At 35.8% G+C, this 18,298-nt stretch overlaps 1 protein-coding gene across 8 annotated transcripts in view; it reads left to right on the top strand.

Moving 5' to 3' along the window:
* BIRC6 (baculoviral IAP repeat containing 6) overlaps positions 1–18,298 on the top strand; it is a 170,579-nt gene that overhangs the window by 55,852 nt on the left and 96,429 nt on the right. For 7 of the 8 annotated variants that reach the window (XM_056486486.1, XM_056486491.1, XM_056486490.1 and 4 more), the window contains exons 25-42: positions 545–859; positions 1,238–1,337; positions 1,841–2,055; positions 2,225–2,433; positions 2,731–3,077; positions 4,127–4,346; positions 5,293–5,426; positions 7,891–8,028; positions 8,855–8,982; positions 9,401–9,532; positions 11,413–11,628; positions 12,009–12,192; positions 12,554–12,709; positions 13,078–13,211; positions 14,615–14,768; positions 15,544–15,660; positions 16,562–16,716; positions 17,940–18,066. In XM_056486486.1, the coding sequence (XP_056342461.1) occupies positions 545–859; positions 1,238–1,337; positions 1,841–2,055; positions 2,225–2,433; positions 2,731–3,077; positions 4,127–4,346; positions 5,293–5,426; positions 7,891–8,028; positions 8,855–8,982; positions 9,401–9,532; positions 11,413–11,628; positions 12,009–12,192; positions 12,554–12,709; positions 13,078–13,211; positions 14,615–14,768; positions 15,544–15,660; positions 16,562–16,716; positions 17,940–18,066 (3,181 nt within the window). The remainder of the gene's footprint in view (positions 1–544; positions 860–1,237; positions 1,338–1,840; positions 2,056–2,224; positions 2,434–2,730; positions 3,078–4,126; positions 4,347–5,292; positions 5,427–7,890; positions 8,029–8,854; positions 8,983–9,400; positions 9,533–11,412; positions 11,629–12,008; positions 12,193–12,553; positions 12,710–13,077; positions 13,212–14,614; positions 14,769–15,543; positions 15,661–16,561; positions 16,717–17,939; positions 18,067–18,298) is intronic. The other variant, XM_056486493.1, reaches the window with a different exon arrangement.

Raw genomic sequence — 18,298 nt, 5'->3', positions numbered from 1 at the left:
ATTTGAGGAAGGAAATGCTCAGCACTCTGGTTTGCTCTTCTTAAGCAAAGGGCTGGGAGTGTCTCCCATGCTGCTTTGGTCTTTCAGATTTAGTTTTTGTGTATTTTAAAGGTGTGTTGGGAGTTTGTAATAAAAACTAAGTCTTCGGAAGTAAGTGTATCAGTCTGGAATTGAAAAAGTGTACCAAAATGAAAAGCGCAGTTTCTAACACAGGGCAGTGCCAGCCATAAAGCCATTGTTCATTGGCCAGTGCTTAGCTGTGTACTCTCAATACTTTGCTGTTCAGTGGTAGAGTTTTTATTATTTTTTTTTATTATTCCATCTAATTACTCATGTTCCTCAGCTTGTGAGTCAAATTAAATAGATAGATTAATAGTTTAATTTTTCAGTTTATATTTGGCCATTCAGCTTGGCTATATACTGAAAGTAGCTTCGGTTTATTAAATCCAGTTGTACAATCAAAGTTGAACTTGTGGCCTAATACTACTCCTGTGTTCACAAGTGGTATTATCTGCTACATACATAGCTTTCATCTTCTCCACAGAAAGCTAAGCTGGAAGCAAAACTGCATCAGACAACAGCAGCAGCAGCGGCAGCAGCATCAGCAGTTGGTCCTGTTCACAACTCTGTGCCTTCTAATACAGTAGCGGCTCCAGGGTTCTTCATTCATCCTTCAGATGTCATTCCACCCACACCAAAAACAACTCCTCTCTTCATGACTCCACCTTTGACTCCACCTAATGAAGCAGTTTCTGCTGTTATTAATGCAGAGCTTGCTCAGCTTTTTCCTGGTTCAGTCATTGATCCCCCAACAGTTAACCTTGCAGCACATAACAAAAATACAAGCAAGTCTAGAACGGTAATTATTTTCTTTTATTTTTCTTAGAGAAACAAGGTGCTGTGACCATTACCAGGGTCTTACTTTGTACCTGAGTGCTAGTAAATATATGTTTACTTGAATGAGATGTGAAAACTAACACTAAATTTTTACCATATGAAAAGAACTTATGAAAGCAAAATAGTATTGTTACAGCACCTCATATGGTTTCTCTTTATTGGAGCTAGCCTAAGTGTGTGAGGAGTTATTAATCCTTTGAACTTAGTAGTTAATATATTTTGATGGTTCATGCTCAGATTTGCGTGTAGTGAGGTGTTGTCAAAATAGTACATCTTTAACAGCTTACAGTAAATGCATAGATTTAATAACTTAACTTTATGATGTTTTTCCACTCCTCAGAATCCATTGGGATCTGGCCTTGCTCTTGCAATATCTCATGCTTCACATTTTCTTCAACCTCCACCTCATCAGTCAATTATTATAGAGCGAATGCACTCAGGTAAAACCACAGTTCCTAATAATAGTTTTGACACATGTGCTAGTAAGAAGTGGAATATTTTCTGGGGCTTTAAATAAGTTGCTTAGCTACAGTATCTCTTAGCTTTCCAGAGTAAAGATATTTCTCAGTTTGCATCCTGTCATATCTGTTAGTTTAAGACCTAGCACTTGGTGATAGTTGAAAATTCCTGGAAACTTGGGGAGTATGTTGGGTCTCTGAACAGAGCACCTGTTCAAAATGAATGCATAAAAAGCAAAACAGCTTCTTCATTTAAGTTGATGCCAAAAGTTTCTTCTCAAAGTGTTCAAGCTGTAGTGAGAGTTTCTGGGGTTGTGCAGCTGTTTTTAGTCTCAAATATACAAATATACCTTTTAAACAATGCATAAACCCTTATATACCTTTTGAACAATACATAAACAGTGGCTTTATTTTTTGAGAAGTAACATATCTTGCTGATTAGCATACACTGGTCTCTCAGGCAATCCTGTGTTTTTCTCACCTAGGAGCAAGAAGATTTGTGACCCTCGATTTTGGAAGACCTATATTATTGACAGATGTATTGATTCCCACTTGTGGAGATTTGGCTTCTTTGTCCATTGACATCTGGACTTTAGGAGAAGAAGTAGATGGAAGGCGACTGGTAGTGGCTACTGACATTAGCACACATTCACTTATTTTACATGACTTGTTGCCACCCCCGGTTTGCAGGTTTATGAAGGTAAGAGGATGTTTTAAGTTCTTGATGTTTGTTAGTACATGAACTTTCATTTAAGCTCTCTTCACACCAAACTTTTGTTGGCTATAAATTTTTAATGTATTTTTGACTAGGTGTTTATTTTTCCTGTTCTGATGCAATTGTGTTACAATATAATTGCATTTTCTTTCAGATCACTGTTATTGGTCGATATGGTAGCACGAATGCCAGAGCAAAAATCCCATTAGGATTTTATTATGGCCATACCTATATCCTACCCTTTGAAAATGAGCTGAAACTAATGCATGATCCCCTCAGAGGAGAAGGTGAAGCAGCAAATCAGCCAGAAATTGATCAACATTTGGCAATGATGGTTGCATTGCAAGAAGACATACAGTGCAGGTTAGCAGAAGAAAGGGTATTTGCTAATTATTTTAATGTAAAATGCTGGGATATAATAATGCTACAGATTTTTTTTTTTCCCATTATATTCTTCAGACCAAAAAATCCTCTGCTGTTGTAGAGCTGTTGTGAATATCTTCTTAGCAGTAACAAAAACTACACTGTATTTGTTTTCCATATCTGTTTTAAGAGTGCATTCACAATGGACCAGAAGTTGTCTTCCGGCAGAGTGATTGTCATATGTATTGCTGTTTGCTAATGTGGATCGAATTGTGTTTTTTGAATATTTCCCTTTAGGTACAACTTGGCCTGTCATCGGTTAGAAATCCTTCTGCAGAGTATTGACCTGCCACCACTCAATAGTGCTAACAATGCCCAGTACTTTTTGAGAAAGCCAGACAAGGCAGTAGAAGAAGACAGCAGAGTATTTTCTGCTTACCAGGACTGCATTCAGCTGCAGCTGCAACTCAACTTGGCTCACCATGCTGTTCAGAGACTCAAAGTAGCTTTAGGTGCAAGCAGGAAAACATTGAAGGAACAATCTGATCCCAAAGAGTTGATTCAGATGTCATCCACAGAACAGTTACGCACCATCATTAGATACTTACTGGATACTTTGCTCAGTTTGCTACATTCGTCCAATGGTCAGTATTTTTTGAGGTTTTGATTTTTTTGTCATGTTAGTAGAAACAATTTCCGAGTATTTCTATTTCTTGAATTGCACTTTTTTTACTATAAGGCCTATAAACTATGTTTAGAATCATAGAAATGTAAAATGGTATTTGAGTTTGCAGAGATCTTAAAGATCATGAAGTTCCACCACCCTGCCATGGAGAGTGACACTTTTCACTAGACCAGGCTGCTCCAGGCCACATGTGCTGTGATTTTAGTAGCTGATAGCATACATTGTAAAGTTTTACCAGTGGCACCAAGCTGGCCTGACCACTTCCTGAAAAGAACAGGAGAAGGTGTCAAGGTCCTGGCTGCATATCCTTTGTTGAGATAGTCATCTGATCCTTCTGTGGGATGATCCAGTTTGCTGAAGTAACAAAAATCTGCCCAGGCAGAATACTCATGTGGTTTTCACAGGCAGAATCAGCTTGTTGAAAGGATCTGTGAGCACTGAAGCCTAGGTAGTGCTGGGGATGGATTAGGCAATTAGAAGCAGGCTGAGGAGCAGAATTTGCCTCAAGAGTGGTGGTAGTAATGAACTCATAAAACCAGTATTTCTAGTTAGTTCATGATTTTTTGATATCCAGGAAAGATTTTATTTCCTAAGCTTGCCATTGAAAGAAGTCACGGAGAATTGAAATTGAAAAATCTGTGTAGGAGCTGGTGGTATTTTAAAAACAAAACAAACAAAAAAGCAGTACGTTGTTCTGTTGATAGGTTGTCATGTGATTTTCTGTGCCAGTTTGTTCTAAGCATGATGGTGGTTTATTTTTTACTTTGTGTATCTTCTGTAGGGGTAATTTCACTGGCATAATATTGATTTGGATTTGACCAAATGGCCTGCTCTTTGAGTTGCCTAAAAATCAGCATTTTCCCATATGTTCCCACCTCCTTTACTCCTGTGCCAATTAGTCTAATCATAGTAGTTTTAAAAACTTACTTGTAGTCAGATTTTTGCAACTTTTTCATAAATTTTCAAGTCATTGTCTCTTTAAACAGAGATGTTCTCTTCTCTTAAAAGGACACTCAGTTCCTGTGGTTCTGCAGAGTACTTTTCATGCTCAAGCTTGTGAAGAGTTATTTAAGCACCTGTGTATCAGTGGAACCCCCAAGATACGACTGCATACTGGCCTTCTGCTTGTTCAGCTCTGTGGAGGTGAAAGGTGGTGGGGTCAGTTTCTCTCAAATGTACTTCAGGAATTATACAATTCAGAACAACTGCTCATATTTCCACAAGACAGGTAAGCTATAAATCTATATTGATACATTACCTGTGGATCAGTGATTAATTCCGTTGTTCATAACTTAGCACTGGAATTGACAAAATGGGACTGTCCATGGTTTTGATTGATTTAAGAAATATTATCCATGGTTTTGATTGATTTAAGAAATAGACCCAAAAAAAAAAAGTACTGCAGATGATACATATCCAATTGCAGTTATTTATTGCACCTATTTGGTTCTTACACCACAAAAACTTGCTATGTTTTCTTATTTGAACATCTTCACATACCTAACAGAATTGCTTCCCAGTGTCAAAAATGGCCTTCTCCTTTATCAGGCTTAAATGTACCCTCATTGTAGAGTTGCTCTTCTCCAGTATTTGGAAGTGGGATTGAGACTGGAAGGTACACTGTTAGCATTCACTGCAAAAGACTGCACTGAGATGACAGCAAGAACACTTAGAGTTGAGCACTGAATGTTAGATGTATTGATTTTTTCAGATTATTGATGGAGGTCTTTAATATTCTAAATGTTAGCATTTTATTTTAATCAAATGTATTTGCTGCTTAGTGCCTTCTTTGAACAGCAGCATCTGTATTTTCATATCTTTAAAAAATTCATCAATTCAAGGATATAAGAATCCATTGATTTAATTCTCTTTCTCTGCTATTAGTAATATGTAATAGGAAACAAAATAGATGAGATCTTGTTTCAGACGGTGAAGACTCTGCTGACCTCTTGAGGGTGAAAGAGAAGATGTTCACCCTAAAATGTTGCATTAACCTTAAGAATGATAGAATGTGAAATTCAGTCTACTTGCTGGGCCATAGTACTGCTTTCTGTAGCAACCTGTGTGTGTCTGAGATGAAAGCCTAGGACAATATTCTTATATAAGAGGCATTGCAGGATATTATTGATTCTGAAAAAGAAATAAAATCTTAAATATGTGAATTTTATTTTTAGGGTCTTCATGTTGCTTTCTTGCATTGGGCAAAGATCACTTAGCAACAGTGGTGTTTTAGAAAGTTTACTTAATCTCCTGGATAACCTGCTGTCACCACTGCAACCTCATTTACCTGTGCACAGAAGAACTGAAGGTAACTAATTTGGGAGATCATATTCATTATAAACTGGAAAACTGAGAGACTAACTCACAATTTTTGGTTTATTAAAAGAAGTTGCTTGTTTACTATATTTTTAAAACACAGTTGTCTTAAAACGTGAAGAAGCTTCTTGTTCTTTAGGTGCTAAAAGAGCTTCCTTCCCCGACCCATTAAAACCTGAGCAAATTCTATTTGATTGTTTATAATTCAGCTGGGAAGCTTTGGCAGAGTGGGGGGAGCATTCCATGTATAGACAGCTCTAGGGAATTACTTTGGAATTCAATGTTTTGGAAAGAAATGCACCTTTTTGCTCATGAGATATTTTCCAAGTTTCAAGTTTTTGAGGTGAAACATATGAAGACAAGTTTATGTATATCTGCATGGTTTCTGCAGACTACATGGAGTTTCTTCTTGTGGAGCATTCTGTAATTGCAAGGCATTTACATTTTTTGATCCTAAAAATGTACTGAGATTATATTCTGCAAACTTGATTTTCTTTGGACGTTCTCTTAATTATCCCAAGGTTGATGCAAATTCTTACTTTTGAAAACATCACACTCTAGGCTACTTCATTTGTTATGTACAGGTAGCAAAGCATCATAGAAGATAAGTTGTTTAAAGTTCTTAGCCATGTGAGGTCTGTAAAGTGCCAGCTGAGACTCTGTCCTTAGTTTTCCCTTGTGTCCTGATGTTAACAGACCTGCAGCTGGTGTCAGCAGCTGTTCCTATTGCTTCCCACTGATCTCCCATGTTCTTTCTCTATCGGGGCCATATCCTGCTATAGTCTCTAACTAGTTTGAGGCAAACCCAAGCTTACATCTCCTCTACCTCTGTTTGCACTCTCCCCACAGCTTCCAATTCCTTTCATAGCTCTTGCCTTACTAGTTGTCCTCATGGAGGACTTTAGGAAGCAGAAGTAACTGATACTTCAGAGCTTTATTTGCTGGTCTTCCAGCTTCCTTCCTCCTGGACAGCACAGGTGAGTACTAGGGCAATATTACGTGTGGTGGAAGCATCAGGTATGGCAGAAGAAATTCCTATTTGACAACTATCACACATAAATCAAAGGGGTGAAAACTTACTGGGGAAAAAGTGAAAAAAGAAAAGGAAAATCAGAGCAAGAGGTGAGTGTTACGGGTGGAGAGAAGTTGTGAACTTTGAGGCTGGATGAAGAAGAAAGGAATGAGCAAAAGACCTGGAGGGAGGGTGGGAGAGAAGCTGAGAATTCTATTTTTTTTTTTTTTTTGAGAGATGAAAAGAAATGGTCTTGTTTTAACAGAAGTGTGAAAAGGTATATACAGCAGGATCCTTTCTTTTTATTCTGCCAAACAAAAAGGTGTGTAACAGTCACCAGTGCTCCTCATTTCTGTACTTGCAATTTAGTCAGTGGTTCCAGTCCAGGTCCTGTTGTGGACCTGTTGGGGTTCTTCCTCTGCCTGCATGAGATGGGCTGCTTTCTGTCAATGTGCTCAGGAAACTGCAGTTAACAAGTCAGGCTGCATCCTACTGCTTGGATGCCAGCAGCTTCATGTGATTTTGGATGGATTGTTTCTGTGCCTTAGTTTTCTTGTTTGATCTGTGTTTAATAATAATTTGAATTAATTACAGCTTTTTTGAGGTCAGTGCATGAAAAGCACAGTGTAGCAAATGTGGCTCAGCACAGCACTGATAGGAAAATGTTGGTGTAGCTTCTAGTGCTGATGTCTTTGCTGTATTGACATTGTAAATTATGCCATTTGCATAATGACTGTAACTAAGTGGTCAGTATTTGTAGGTTTCTGGTTTTGTTGAGCAGTCATGAGTTCACTTTGGTAACTGTTTATTTAGATTTCCATGTGCACAAAGACTTTTCTTGCATGATGCTCAAGATATATTTTTTCTCTTTCTATACAAAAATATAGCATTTAAAGTGTGAGACTGAAATAGGCATTAGCCAATTGTTAGTGCCACCAGTGTGGTTCATCTAGTCTGAAGTCACTCTTGGCTTTCCTGTAACTTATCCAGATATCTACATGAAAATACACTAATGGTGAAGTAAAGATGTAGTTGTCTGTATGCACTATTATAACTATCTTAGTGGAGGAATTGCACACTGTTGAATTTGAGATATTTATTTCATGTGCTTTAATGCAAGCAGCTGTCATTATGCATTTGGTATTTAGGAAATCTAGACTTAACATTTTTGACTCTTTTTAAGAAAAATGCTGCTTAATTTTCAGCTTGAACAGTTGAGGTGAAGCTTTTGACTTCCAGCTTCATCAGACTGAAAGACCTGTGACATTTTCATTTGCACCAAGTTTTATACTGATTTCTTCCCTCATTTATAAGTGCTCAGACTCTAACTCTCCTTTTAAAAAACAAAAAGAGGGGAGTGGGGTCTTTGTGGCCTAGTGAAATGTGTGATGTTTGTTATGTCTTCAGAAATTTATTAAGGCACTGAAATTTGTTTATTTTGAAGGAGTTTTAGATATTCCCATGATCAGTTGGGTTGTAATGCTGGTGTCCAGACTGCTGGATTATGTAGCTACTGTTGAAGATGAAGCAGCCACAGCAAAGAAACCTCTGAATGGAAAAGAGAGGGAACGATTTTTGGCAGGTACATCACATTTATTAACAAAACTTGATTCATGAGTATTGCTCTGGGAGCTGTTCAAATACCTAAAATGCATTTTCTATTCACTTGAAAAAAGCGAATTTAAAAATGTATGTTGTGATCTTTTTATTTTTATTCTTCTCTGCTTATTTACATCCCCATCTCCTCATAAATATGATCTCTTTCACTTTTTCAAGTGAAAAATGCAGGTTGATTTTAATTTGTAAAATGTCTGTATATTACCCTGTGACTGGGACTTTACAATGGAGAGTGCACCGTGTTGCACCATTTTGTATTGTGAGAAAGGGCCAGCAGTGTGACTTCATAAATGTTTTGATATTTGTATCCACTATTTTTAAATCTGTTTTTTGTCTGGTTTTTGTGTATTTCATAATATTAGTAGTAGTAGTAGTAATAATAAGAACAACAGTAATAATAATAAGCACCATACATTATTATTATTATAATCATCATTATTATTGCTATTATTATTAATATTATTATTAGTTTTACTAGCTATGGTTTTCTTTTAATAATATTCTTTTCTAAGAATAAAAGTTTTTATGTTATGAAGCTGTTAATCTATTTTTACTTAGGACAGAGTTGCTTGCCTGCTTGTATGTTCTAAGAATAGTGAGAAAAGATGGCACTGCATTTTAAAATCACACAAATACTATAAATGGGGATAACTGAATAATGCTAAGAGTTAGATTTAGCTTGTTTCTTTAGTACTTTTTGGAGATGCTAACCATTGAAACAAAGGCTTTTCTCCAGAGTCTGATGAGGTTTAATAAGATGGACTAATTTTTTTTAATTTTATTTCCATTAGGAAACCAGTGGAGTTTTATAAATAATAGCCTTCACACTCAGAGTCTGAGCAGATCGACTAAAGGCAGCAGTAGCCTTGATAGACTGTATTCCCGAAAGATCAGGAAACAGCTGGTGCATCATAAACAGGTGACTTCCTGCACAGTAGTGGCTATTTTCAGAGAAGTATGTCTTATAGAAAGGATATCTCATTTCTTGAAACAACAGCTTTGGCATTGGGACTCATTCAGCCTTGCTTTTGCATAGGTCTGATTCTATAGCTAAAGGCTGCCTAACTTCTTTGACATTCATCTAAAACCATGGGGCAAGGGATCTGCTGGAAAAACAAGTGTTGGAGTGTACTGTTGTACTCTATTGGACAATAAATATGATGTAATTTCTACATAAATCTGAGTACACCCCAGTGCAAGCACCTAAGCTGTGATTTAAAACTATTTTAAAAGCTCAAGTTACAGTTTGAACTGAAGATTGCTATCATGAACATACTGATCCTTTTAACATCTTATTGCTTAAATTTTCATTTATTCCTATTAACATTTTCTTTTAGCAACTTAACTTATTAAAAGCAAAACAGAAGGCTTTGGTGGAACAGATGGAAAAAGAGAAAATACAAAGCAACAAAGGATCATCATACAAACTTTTAGTAGAACAGGCAAAACTAAAGCAGGCTACTTCAAAGGTATGATGCTCTGAAACTGTAACTGACTTCTTGTCTTTTGTGTGAAAAGACCTGTTCCTGCAAAGTCATTTTTGTCTTACTTTGACCTTATTATAAAAAGTTGTTTCATCATGGCTGTTATCAAGTAGATTCTAATACTGAAAAAAAAGCAGCCACCTGGAAATTTATTGCTCTGTAAAAAATAGTTTATCATTCTACAGGGTTCTTTTAGGTAGTCAAGGCCAAAATTACTAATAAACTTGTAGCTTTGGGAATGCCAGTCATGCCATTAAACTTTGGGTAACACATAGCAATAGAAAGGTAAAGCAGTACTTTATATGACTAGCTTTTATGCATGATGCTCTTCTAGATGCTTTCCTGGTTGAGTAGTCAGAAAATAATTCTGCCAATGTCTGTCTTCCTAAACTAATAAATATGACTTCTGAGAATTACTTTTAAAGTTTGTTGTGAGCTCCTTAGTTTCTCGAAGGTACCCACCACTTCAGTTGTGGCATCTTGCAGTAAGCCCCAGATATTGAGGGTTGATGATGTAGTTAAAGAATTGTTTTGGTTATGAGAGGAGATGCTGAAATTTAGGGATTTCAGGTGGTGACAACTAAAATCTTTTTAGCTACCAAACTTAGGTGTCTTTTGAAACATTTACTCCCTAGTTCAGGAAGTGCTCGTGACTGTTAGGATGCCTGAAAATAGGTCTGTGGAAGGAAATGACATGATGTTGGACCTAAAGGGAAATCCTAAAACTTCCAGTAATTCTGGAAAAAACACATCACTAGCATAAAAAATAAAGCTCTAAGTTTTCACTAACTGTGCTTGTCATGAGCTGTTCTTTCCTGCACGATCTTCTGCTTTATTCCAGCAGGTTATACCAAGGGGGCTGCTCCACTGGTGGCCCCTTGATTCATCTTTAAATGAGTTACTGGCTGAACTGTGCTGTCTAGCTAATTTAGGTTTCAATTTATAGTAGCCATGTTGCAGAAAAAAAACCTGTGTTGAACTAAAGATCTTTCCTCTTGTAATTCCTTAGCTTGTAGTTAAGCTGTTACTGTGCCCTTGATAGTTGCATTTTATGTGGGTTTTGCTATTTTGCTTACTAATCACTTTTAGTTATGACGTGAGTGATGTAAAACATGTACTGCATTTAGGAGAAAGTGAAACCTTTGTCTCAGTAAATAGCTCTTTCCTTGATCTAATTCAGTAGCTACTGCTTAAGTGAGATTATAAGAGGCATTTGTATTATCTAATGAGTGCTAGTGTAGCTGATTCAATGAGCTGGGCTGCTAAATGCCCTTGGTGGATGAGAGGATTAATAAAAGCACATTCTTTTCTCCATCACATTTAGGCCCTCTGTCAAAAAGGTTGTCCAGAGCCATGATCAAAAATCAAACTAGTTCCATTTATGGTGAGATTAATGCATACTTTATATCATGGCAGTATTAAGAAATATAGAAATTACTGATGATTTATCAAATGTGAAGAACTGGAAAGTCAGTGTTCTTTTAAGAATAAATTTCCATAATGGCTATTTTTATATGCAGTTTGTTTTATGATAACTGTAACTTCATGTACAGGTGTGAAAATATGAAGGAAACTTTGAAAATATGTATTTTCAATATGTGTTATGGCATACATAAGGCTTAATTGGCACTTCTGCAGAACTGAATTTGATTATGCATTTGTCATCTGAGATAAAAAGCTGCCAAAACAAATTTCAGCCAATAAAGCCTTAATTCCATTCCGGATTCTTACGTATTTTTAGACTTGCTTTTATATTTTTAAGAAGTTTTCACAGTCTCTGTTATTGCTGCCACACTGATTCATGGGGAAAAGATTTAGAGATCAGTTTTAACCTGTGACTGTTGTTTCAAATTTAATTTCTGCAGCACTTCAAGGACTTAATACGCTTGCGGCGAACTGCAGAATGGCCTCGTTCTTCTTTAGAAACAGAAGTATCAACAGCAAAAGAAACTCCAGAAATTGAACCACTTCCCTTTACACTGGCACATGAACGTTGCATTTCTGTAGTGCAAAAGCTGGCACTCTTTCTCTTGTCCATGGACTTTACTTGTCATGCAGATTTACTTCTTTTTGTTTGTAAGGTAAAAAGAATATGGATCATCACTATGTAGCTGCAGTAGCAACCACATTAAATTAGTTCTCTATTACTGCTTTTTTGCTTGTTTGATGGTAAAAATTAGCTGCAGCATTAAAATTTCTAATCATTTCTGGTGAGGTAGTTTTTCTGATCTGTCACTTTTTGTGTGACTTAAAATAAGGTGGCTTCAAAATTGCATGGAAAAATTAACTTGAAAAAAACATATTCATGTTATTACACTCATAAAAGTCTAAAGTGTGAGCTGGTAAAAATACCTGATTTATTTGTAAGCAAAATCTAATAATTATAGAAAATAAATTTATTATATACTTTCATAGGGTTAATGATGAATAGGCATATATTTATCTTTCTTTTTTTTAATAGGTTCTTGCTAGAATTGCAAATGCTACAAGACCAACAATTCATTTATGTGAGATTGTAAATGAGACTCAATTAGAACGATTATTGCTGCTTCTTGTTGGAACTGACTTTAACAGAGGAGACATCTCCTGGGGAGGAGCATGGGCTCAGTATTCTCTGACTTGTATGCTACAGGATATTCTAGCAGGTTTGTTTTAAGTTCATATTCTTCAGAAGGTATCTTGCACTTTAATATTTTGGTGGAGTGGTTTGTCAGTATGTTAGAACCTGCTGACACAATCCAAATTATTAAAAAACCCAAACAAATCATAACATTTAGGTTAGTGCGTAAAAATGTGATTTAAAATTGCAATTAGAGTGACTCGTGTATTAAAAAGTTCGTTTTTATATGACCATGATTATTTGAAAATTATTCAAAACACTTCACCTTGAAGAAATAGCCCCAGAGAACTTAGATGAAAAAGTGACAGTTGCCATAGACACTGGGATGCTATATTGTAATGAGAATAAAGCTTGAAGTGAATTTATCTGCTTAATTTAATACCTAGGAGAGTTGTTGGCACCTATAGCAGCTGAAGCTATGGAAGAAAGTGCTTTGGGAGAAGATGCTGGAGCTTCAGCTGGAGATTCTGATGACTCTCTCCAGCAGTCCACAGTTCAGTTAGTAGAAACCATAGATGAGCCTTTGACACATGACATCACAGGTAAATTATTGCATAATTCTGTATATGTGTATTCACTAAAAAGAGTTTAAAAAAAAAATTTACTCATCTATCAAGGTATCAGCACAAGACTCTTTGGTGATAGCATAAATAGCTTCTGATAATATAGGCAGATTGGGTAATTCTTCAAGTAAGTTTTACATCTGACAAGTAAAGAAGGGGTATTTTTCATCATATTTTTAAAAAGGCAACTTGATTGCTTATTTTAACTTTTTTCACAAAGTTGTAATATTAAAAAGCTTAAAATTCTGTTAAGTATATTATACATCCTTGTTTTATAATTTTTACTTGCAAGTGTGTAGTGGTTTTGGTTTGGTTTGCTTTGGTTAATACTCTTTCAATGATTCGAGGTGCTCCACCCTTGTCATCATTGGAAAAAGATAAGGACATTGATCTTGAATTACTGCAAGACCTGATGGAAGTCGATATTGATCCTTTGGATATTGATTTGGAAAAAGATCCCCTTGCAGCCAAAGTCTTCAAGGTATGTCACACCTAAATTTTCAGGATAACCTTTACATGTGAGATAGAAAAATCCTTATTCTCTGGCACTTCTTCACACTTCAGCACGTCTTGAAGACAACAAAAACATAATAGAAAAATAAGATCTAGTCTTGTCCTTTTTATTAAGAATGGAGTACCATTTCCCTGACTGATCTTAAAATGAATTTATACTGTTAGTATTGTATTTTAAAAAGGAAGCTAGCAGTAGCTTGTGCTCAGATTAACTTCAGGCTATGAAGGGAAGTAACTCACTTCAAAATTTTCTTCACTGGGGAAGAAGAAAATTACTAAGTACTTTTATACTTAAGATGAAGGCTAAGCATACACGTTGTACAATTACAATATTGTCAATGTATATGAAAAGCCAAAAATATTTAGACTTCAAAGAAACACACTGTTCATAATGAAATATTGAGTCTTTTCTCTCTTTAGAAGGATGACATTTGGAGTTTTTCCATGCCCCTCTATTGACTTAAATGTTTCATTTGAATGAACCTAAATGATCTGTCCCATCACTTGCTCTGAAAGCACTGAATTTTTTTTCTGTATTCCCTCATATGTCATTCTACCAATTACCTATCATGTAAAGTTTTTTTCATTAAATCTCAGTCTACCACCGAAAATTATACTTACTGCCGAATTTCTGTGTTACTGTTATTTCCTGCCTTCTTTATTCTTCTGTCATGTCATGTGGCAGTAGTTTTTAGTCAGCTTCATCCAAGGTACCTTTATTGTCTTATTACCTTCTTTGATGTCTACCAAAAAACAGCCATAAAACCACTTTTTCATTCTTAATGCTTCTTAATATTTGCTTCTGTATCTGTAAAATGACAGTTGTTATTGGATCTCACCATTAAAAAGAAGGGCATATGCAAATTGCCTTTATACAATGTTACATTACTTTTTTTCCTTGTGATCCATATGCTTTCTTAGTATCTTAAATTATGACACAAGTAGAGATTACTCAATTCTTTATTTTTCAGGACCCAGTTCTAATAGTCCCTGAGCCTCACTGAGGCTTCAAGGTACTTAATTAGTACAGGTAATAGTATAGCATTCTATCTTGATAAATATCTGTGTAATACTCTACTTCCAGATTTGGTAGTATGGTACAAATGTGTGAAGAAAAACTGATTATGACATTTTCAAATTCGCTTTTTGAATCTTTGAGGCAGCTAACTACACTGCTGGATTTTGATAATCACTAAGGCTTCAGTAGCTTATACTGCAATGAGAATTGAAAAAATTTTCTAAAGCTGTTGGAACCAGTCTTCTGGTTTTAATTTTTTTTAACCTCAAAGTTTGTTGTTAGTCATTAAAAACTTCTGGCAATCTAAAGACTTGCTGTTTATTGTTTTTTCTTGTTTTTGTTTGTTTTTTAAGCCTATAAGCAGCACCTGGTACGATTACTGGGGTGCTGAATATGGCACCTACAATTACAATCCTTACATTGGTGGTGTTGGAATTCCAGTTGCAAAACCACCTGTAACTACAGAGAAAAATGGATCACAAACTGTCAGCATATCAGTCTCTCAAGGTAGGCAATGAATTAAAGTTCTGTTTGGGGTCTCTTTTCTATAATTTTATATTTGAGGCTTTAGGACAATAAATTATTTTAGCAATGTCTATGTGTTTTAAGGGGAAAGAATTACATTTTTTTATATGCCACATATTTTTCCCTGTAGTAACTGGAAGAATATAATGTGAAACTTATATTTTAAAAAGCCCAACATAGCAGAAAATCTTATTTTCTGACATTTTGGAATGCACTTCTAGGCAGTTTTAAATCTTTCCTGTTTTCTCAGGAAATTTTGGAAGTTCTTTTCTAGTTGGCTCTACCCCAAAGGAGTGAAGTGGCACACTTGTTCATTTGTAGGAGTACTGCTGAACTGGGTGATAGATTTTTCTTCTGGCACACTGGGAAAAACAACTTTTTGGTTCTCGTTTGAGAGCTATTGCCTTAGGAAGAAATGATTTGAGCATATGCAGATTGTCATATGTGATAGTAAAGTGAGGGTGGAAAGAAATCTGGGTATATTTCACAGAAATTCAGCATTTTAATAATTATATATTTCAGATCTGTAATATTGTTACAGAAAGAGTAGCAATTTAAAGGTGAGATTAGCTCAGTTGTTCAGAGCATGGTGCTGATGACCCCGAGGTTGTGGGTCCAATCCCCATACAGGCTATTCTCTTAGGAGATGGACTTGATGATCCTTGTGGGTCCCCTCCAATTCTGAATATTCTGTGATTCTGTAATTATGTATGTCCTTGATATAACTCAGTTTTCCCTTTTTGGTTGCCTTTATTAGCTTTAGATGCACGTCTCGAAGTTGGACTTGAGCAGCAGGCTGAGCTGATGCTGAAAATGATGTCCACACTGGAGGCTGATTCCATTCTGCAAGCATTGACAAACACATCTCCTACATGTAACTACACGTTGTCAAATCATTCTCTTCCCATAATGATCATGATGTTTTAAAATTTGTAGTAATGTTTTCTGCAGTCACTTAGTAGCTTAGAAAAAGTTATATTTTGCTTGAACTTTCTTATTTGGTTGGACCTCAGAGATAGTTCTTTATTCAGATTTTTGAGTAACTTCCATGCCTATATTTAAGACATTTTGTGAAACAGTCAACTGTGCATGTAGGTTATGCTACAAAGGAGGGAAAATCTAAAGATTTAGATCTAAGTGCAAGTGAATATTAAGCTTCTTGGTGTTTGAAAGCTCTTTGCATTTGACAGTTGCACCTACTAAGTGATGAAAGTGAAAATACTTGAATACAAATTTGGACTCAGCTGTTCAGTGAGTGAGCTTTATGTTGCAAAAACACTCACAGAGCTTTTTGTTTTAGAAACTTTTTCAGTGAGTTGTGCTGCCCATCTTGTTAAATTGTGTTTCTTTGTAGCCCTCTGGGTACTTTAGTGTGCATGTAGTCATTGGTTAACTATGTTGTGGTGGAATAAGTTTAGTGACATCTTCAGGCGTTATTCTCTGGAAGTTCATTATTGTCTGCAGCAGTTGTACTGCAATGTGTGAAAGAAATGTTCCAATCGTTTGTCTTACCATTGTGTTACTGCTGTAATAGCTGTGAAAATATATCTGTGTGGAGTCAGTTCCAAACAGTTTTTGTGAAGATGGAAATGTCTCATATTGAAGTATGCCACTACTATGGTAGTCAGTTGTCCAATTCTACTGAACACTACGTTGAAGATGTTCGTCTAAATTATAAAAAACTATCTTTCACCTAAGTATAAAAATGCAAGGAAATAATTATTAAATTACTTCTAGTAATTGATGGGGGAATGGTACCCTGTTTTGTGTTCTAGTGACACAGTCTCCCAGTGGCACAGATGATTCACTGCTGAGGGGATTACATGCGGCTAACCAAAATGCCCAGCTGATTGTGCAGTTGTCATCTATACCTATGCTGAGTGCATGCTTCAACAAACTCTTTTCCATGCTACAAGTCCACCATGTTCAGGTAGAGAATTTTGAACTTTAAATGATCTGATAGTATTTATCTCTAAATTGGAGAGTTGTTTTCCTCTACTTCTTGCTACTTAGCATTCAAGTAATCTGTTATGTTATGTGCTGTATTGCTTATGAATATGTCATGGACAGCAGTACTGATAATGTAATAAACAAAGTGCTGAAAGCCTTTGTCAAAGGGGACATTGCTTGTTACACTGGAAAATAATATTTTCATATTTAAAAACAAGTTTGTATGTCCACTGAATGATAATTGTTTGCTTATTAGTGAAAAATGTCACTAAGTGACACTTAATTACAGATGGAGATCTGTGTAGATTTTCAAAACTCAGTTGAATAAACCCCTAAGTGACCAAGTCTGATATCTTCTGTGGCATTTCTTTGAGCAGATTGGATTGGATAACTTGCAAAGGTTCTTTCCAATCTGAATTACCCAATGATCCTGTATGTTACTAGCAAATTTAAAAGTTTGCTTTTTGAAAATCATTGGATTAACAACACTTTTCTTGATTCATACAAAGGAATGCCATGCATGCTATATATGTAATGATTAGATGCCTGCCTGCCTCTTGATATTTTGATAGAGTGGCTGACTCCATCTCTCAGTTGCTCTTTAAATATCTCATCCAAAATACAGTTTCTCATGTAAATGTCATTGACGCTTCCCCAGAATATCTAGAGTTATTTTCCTCAGGGGATTTAGTCAGAGTAAGCATCAGTGTCTCTGAGGTTTCTCATTAGATAAATGGGCTCTTCTGAATAATTTTGGTTGACTGGGAAACATCACTTTAATGACATTCCAAAAGCTTCCATACAAATCTGTAAGCCTACCTGTACATGTTACAGGTATAAGGTATACCTTTACTTCACAAAGGTATTTCTGAGCAGTGTGTAAAGCTGCATTTTCTTAACATAAGTTTGAAGAAACTTCTTCAGAGAAACTATTTGGAAGAAATTTGGAAGAAATTACAAAAACAATAGCAGAAGCATTTGCTAGTTTAGGCTGAATTTGCCTTTAATATTATTAAATAAATTTAAATTTAGCAGAATTTTAAAATCCAGTAAAGGAGAGAGAGAGTGTGTGTGTGTGTGTGTGTGTGTGCGCATTGAAACAGTAGCAGCTGAGAATGTAAATCAGGCTTTAAAATTAAAACTTTGATGCTCTGGGGTTCTGAGTTTGGTCTCATAGTGGGTTTTTTTCCCCCTTTCTTTCAGCTTGAATCCCTATTGCAGCTATGGCTCACATTAAGCCTGAATTCCAGCTCCTCTGGAAGTAAAGATAGTGGTGCTGATATTTTCCTTTATAATGCTAACCGAATACCTGTTGTTTCCCTGAACCAAGGTAAAATACATTAAATATGGGAAATAAGTTTGGATTTGTTTGTTTTTTTTTTTTAAATACTCAATTTTTGCTAATAAGCAAAAAGTATTGCTGTAAGTATTTTTTTGTAAGATCAGTGTTGAGATAATTGCTGTGTTCTTAAAAAGAACTTTTGGTCTCATTTTCTTAAAGTGGAAAATACATTGCTACTGTGTAACTGAGAGTTGATTCGTTCAATTTTTATCAAGTTATT

Source organism: Oenanthe melanoleuca, chromosome 3 (assembly GCF_029582105.1).
Source record: "Oenanthe melanoleuca isolate GR-GAL-2019-014 chromosome 3, OMel1.0, whole genome shotgun sequence".
Taxonomy (NCBI): Eukaryota; Metazoa; Chordata; class Aves; order Passeriformes; family Muscicapidae; genus Oenanthe; species Oenanthe melanoleuca.
Note: the sequence above shows the minus strand (reverse complement) of the source record. Positions and strands in the feature narration are given on the sequence as shown.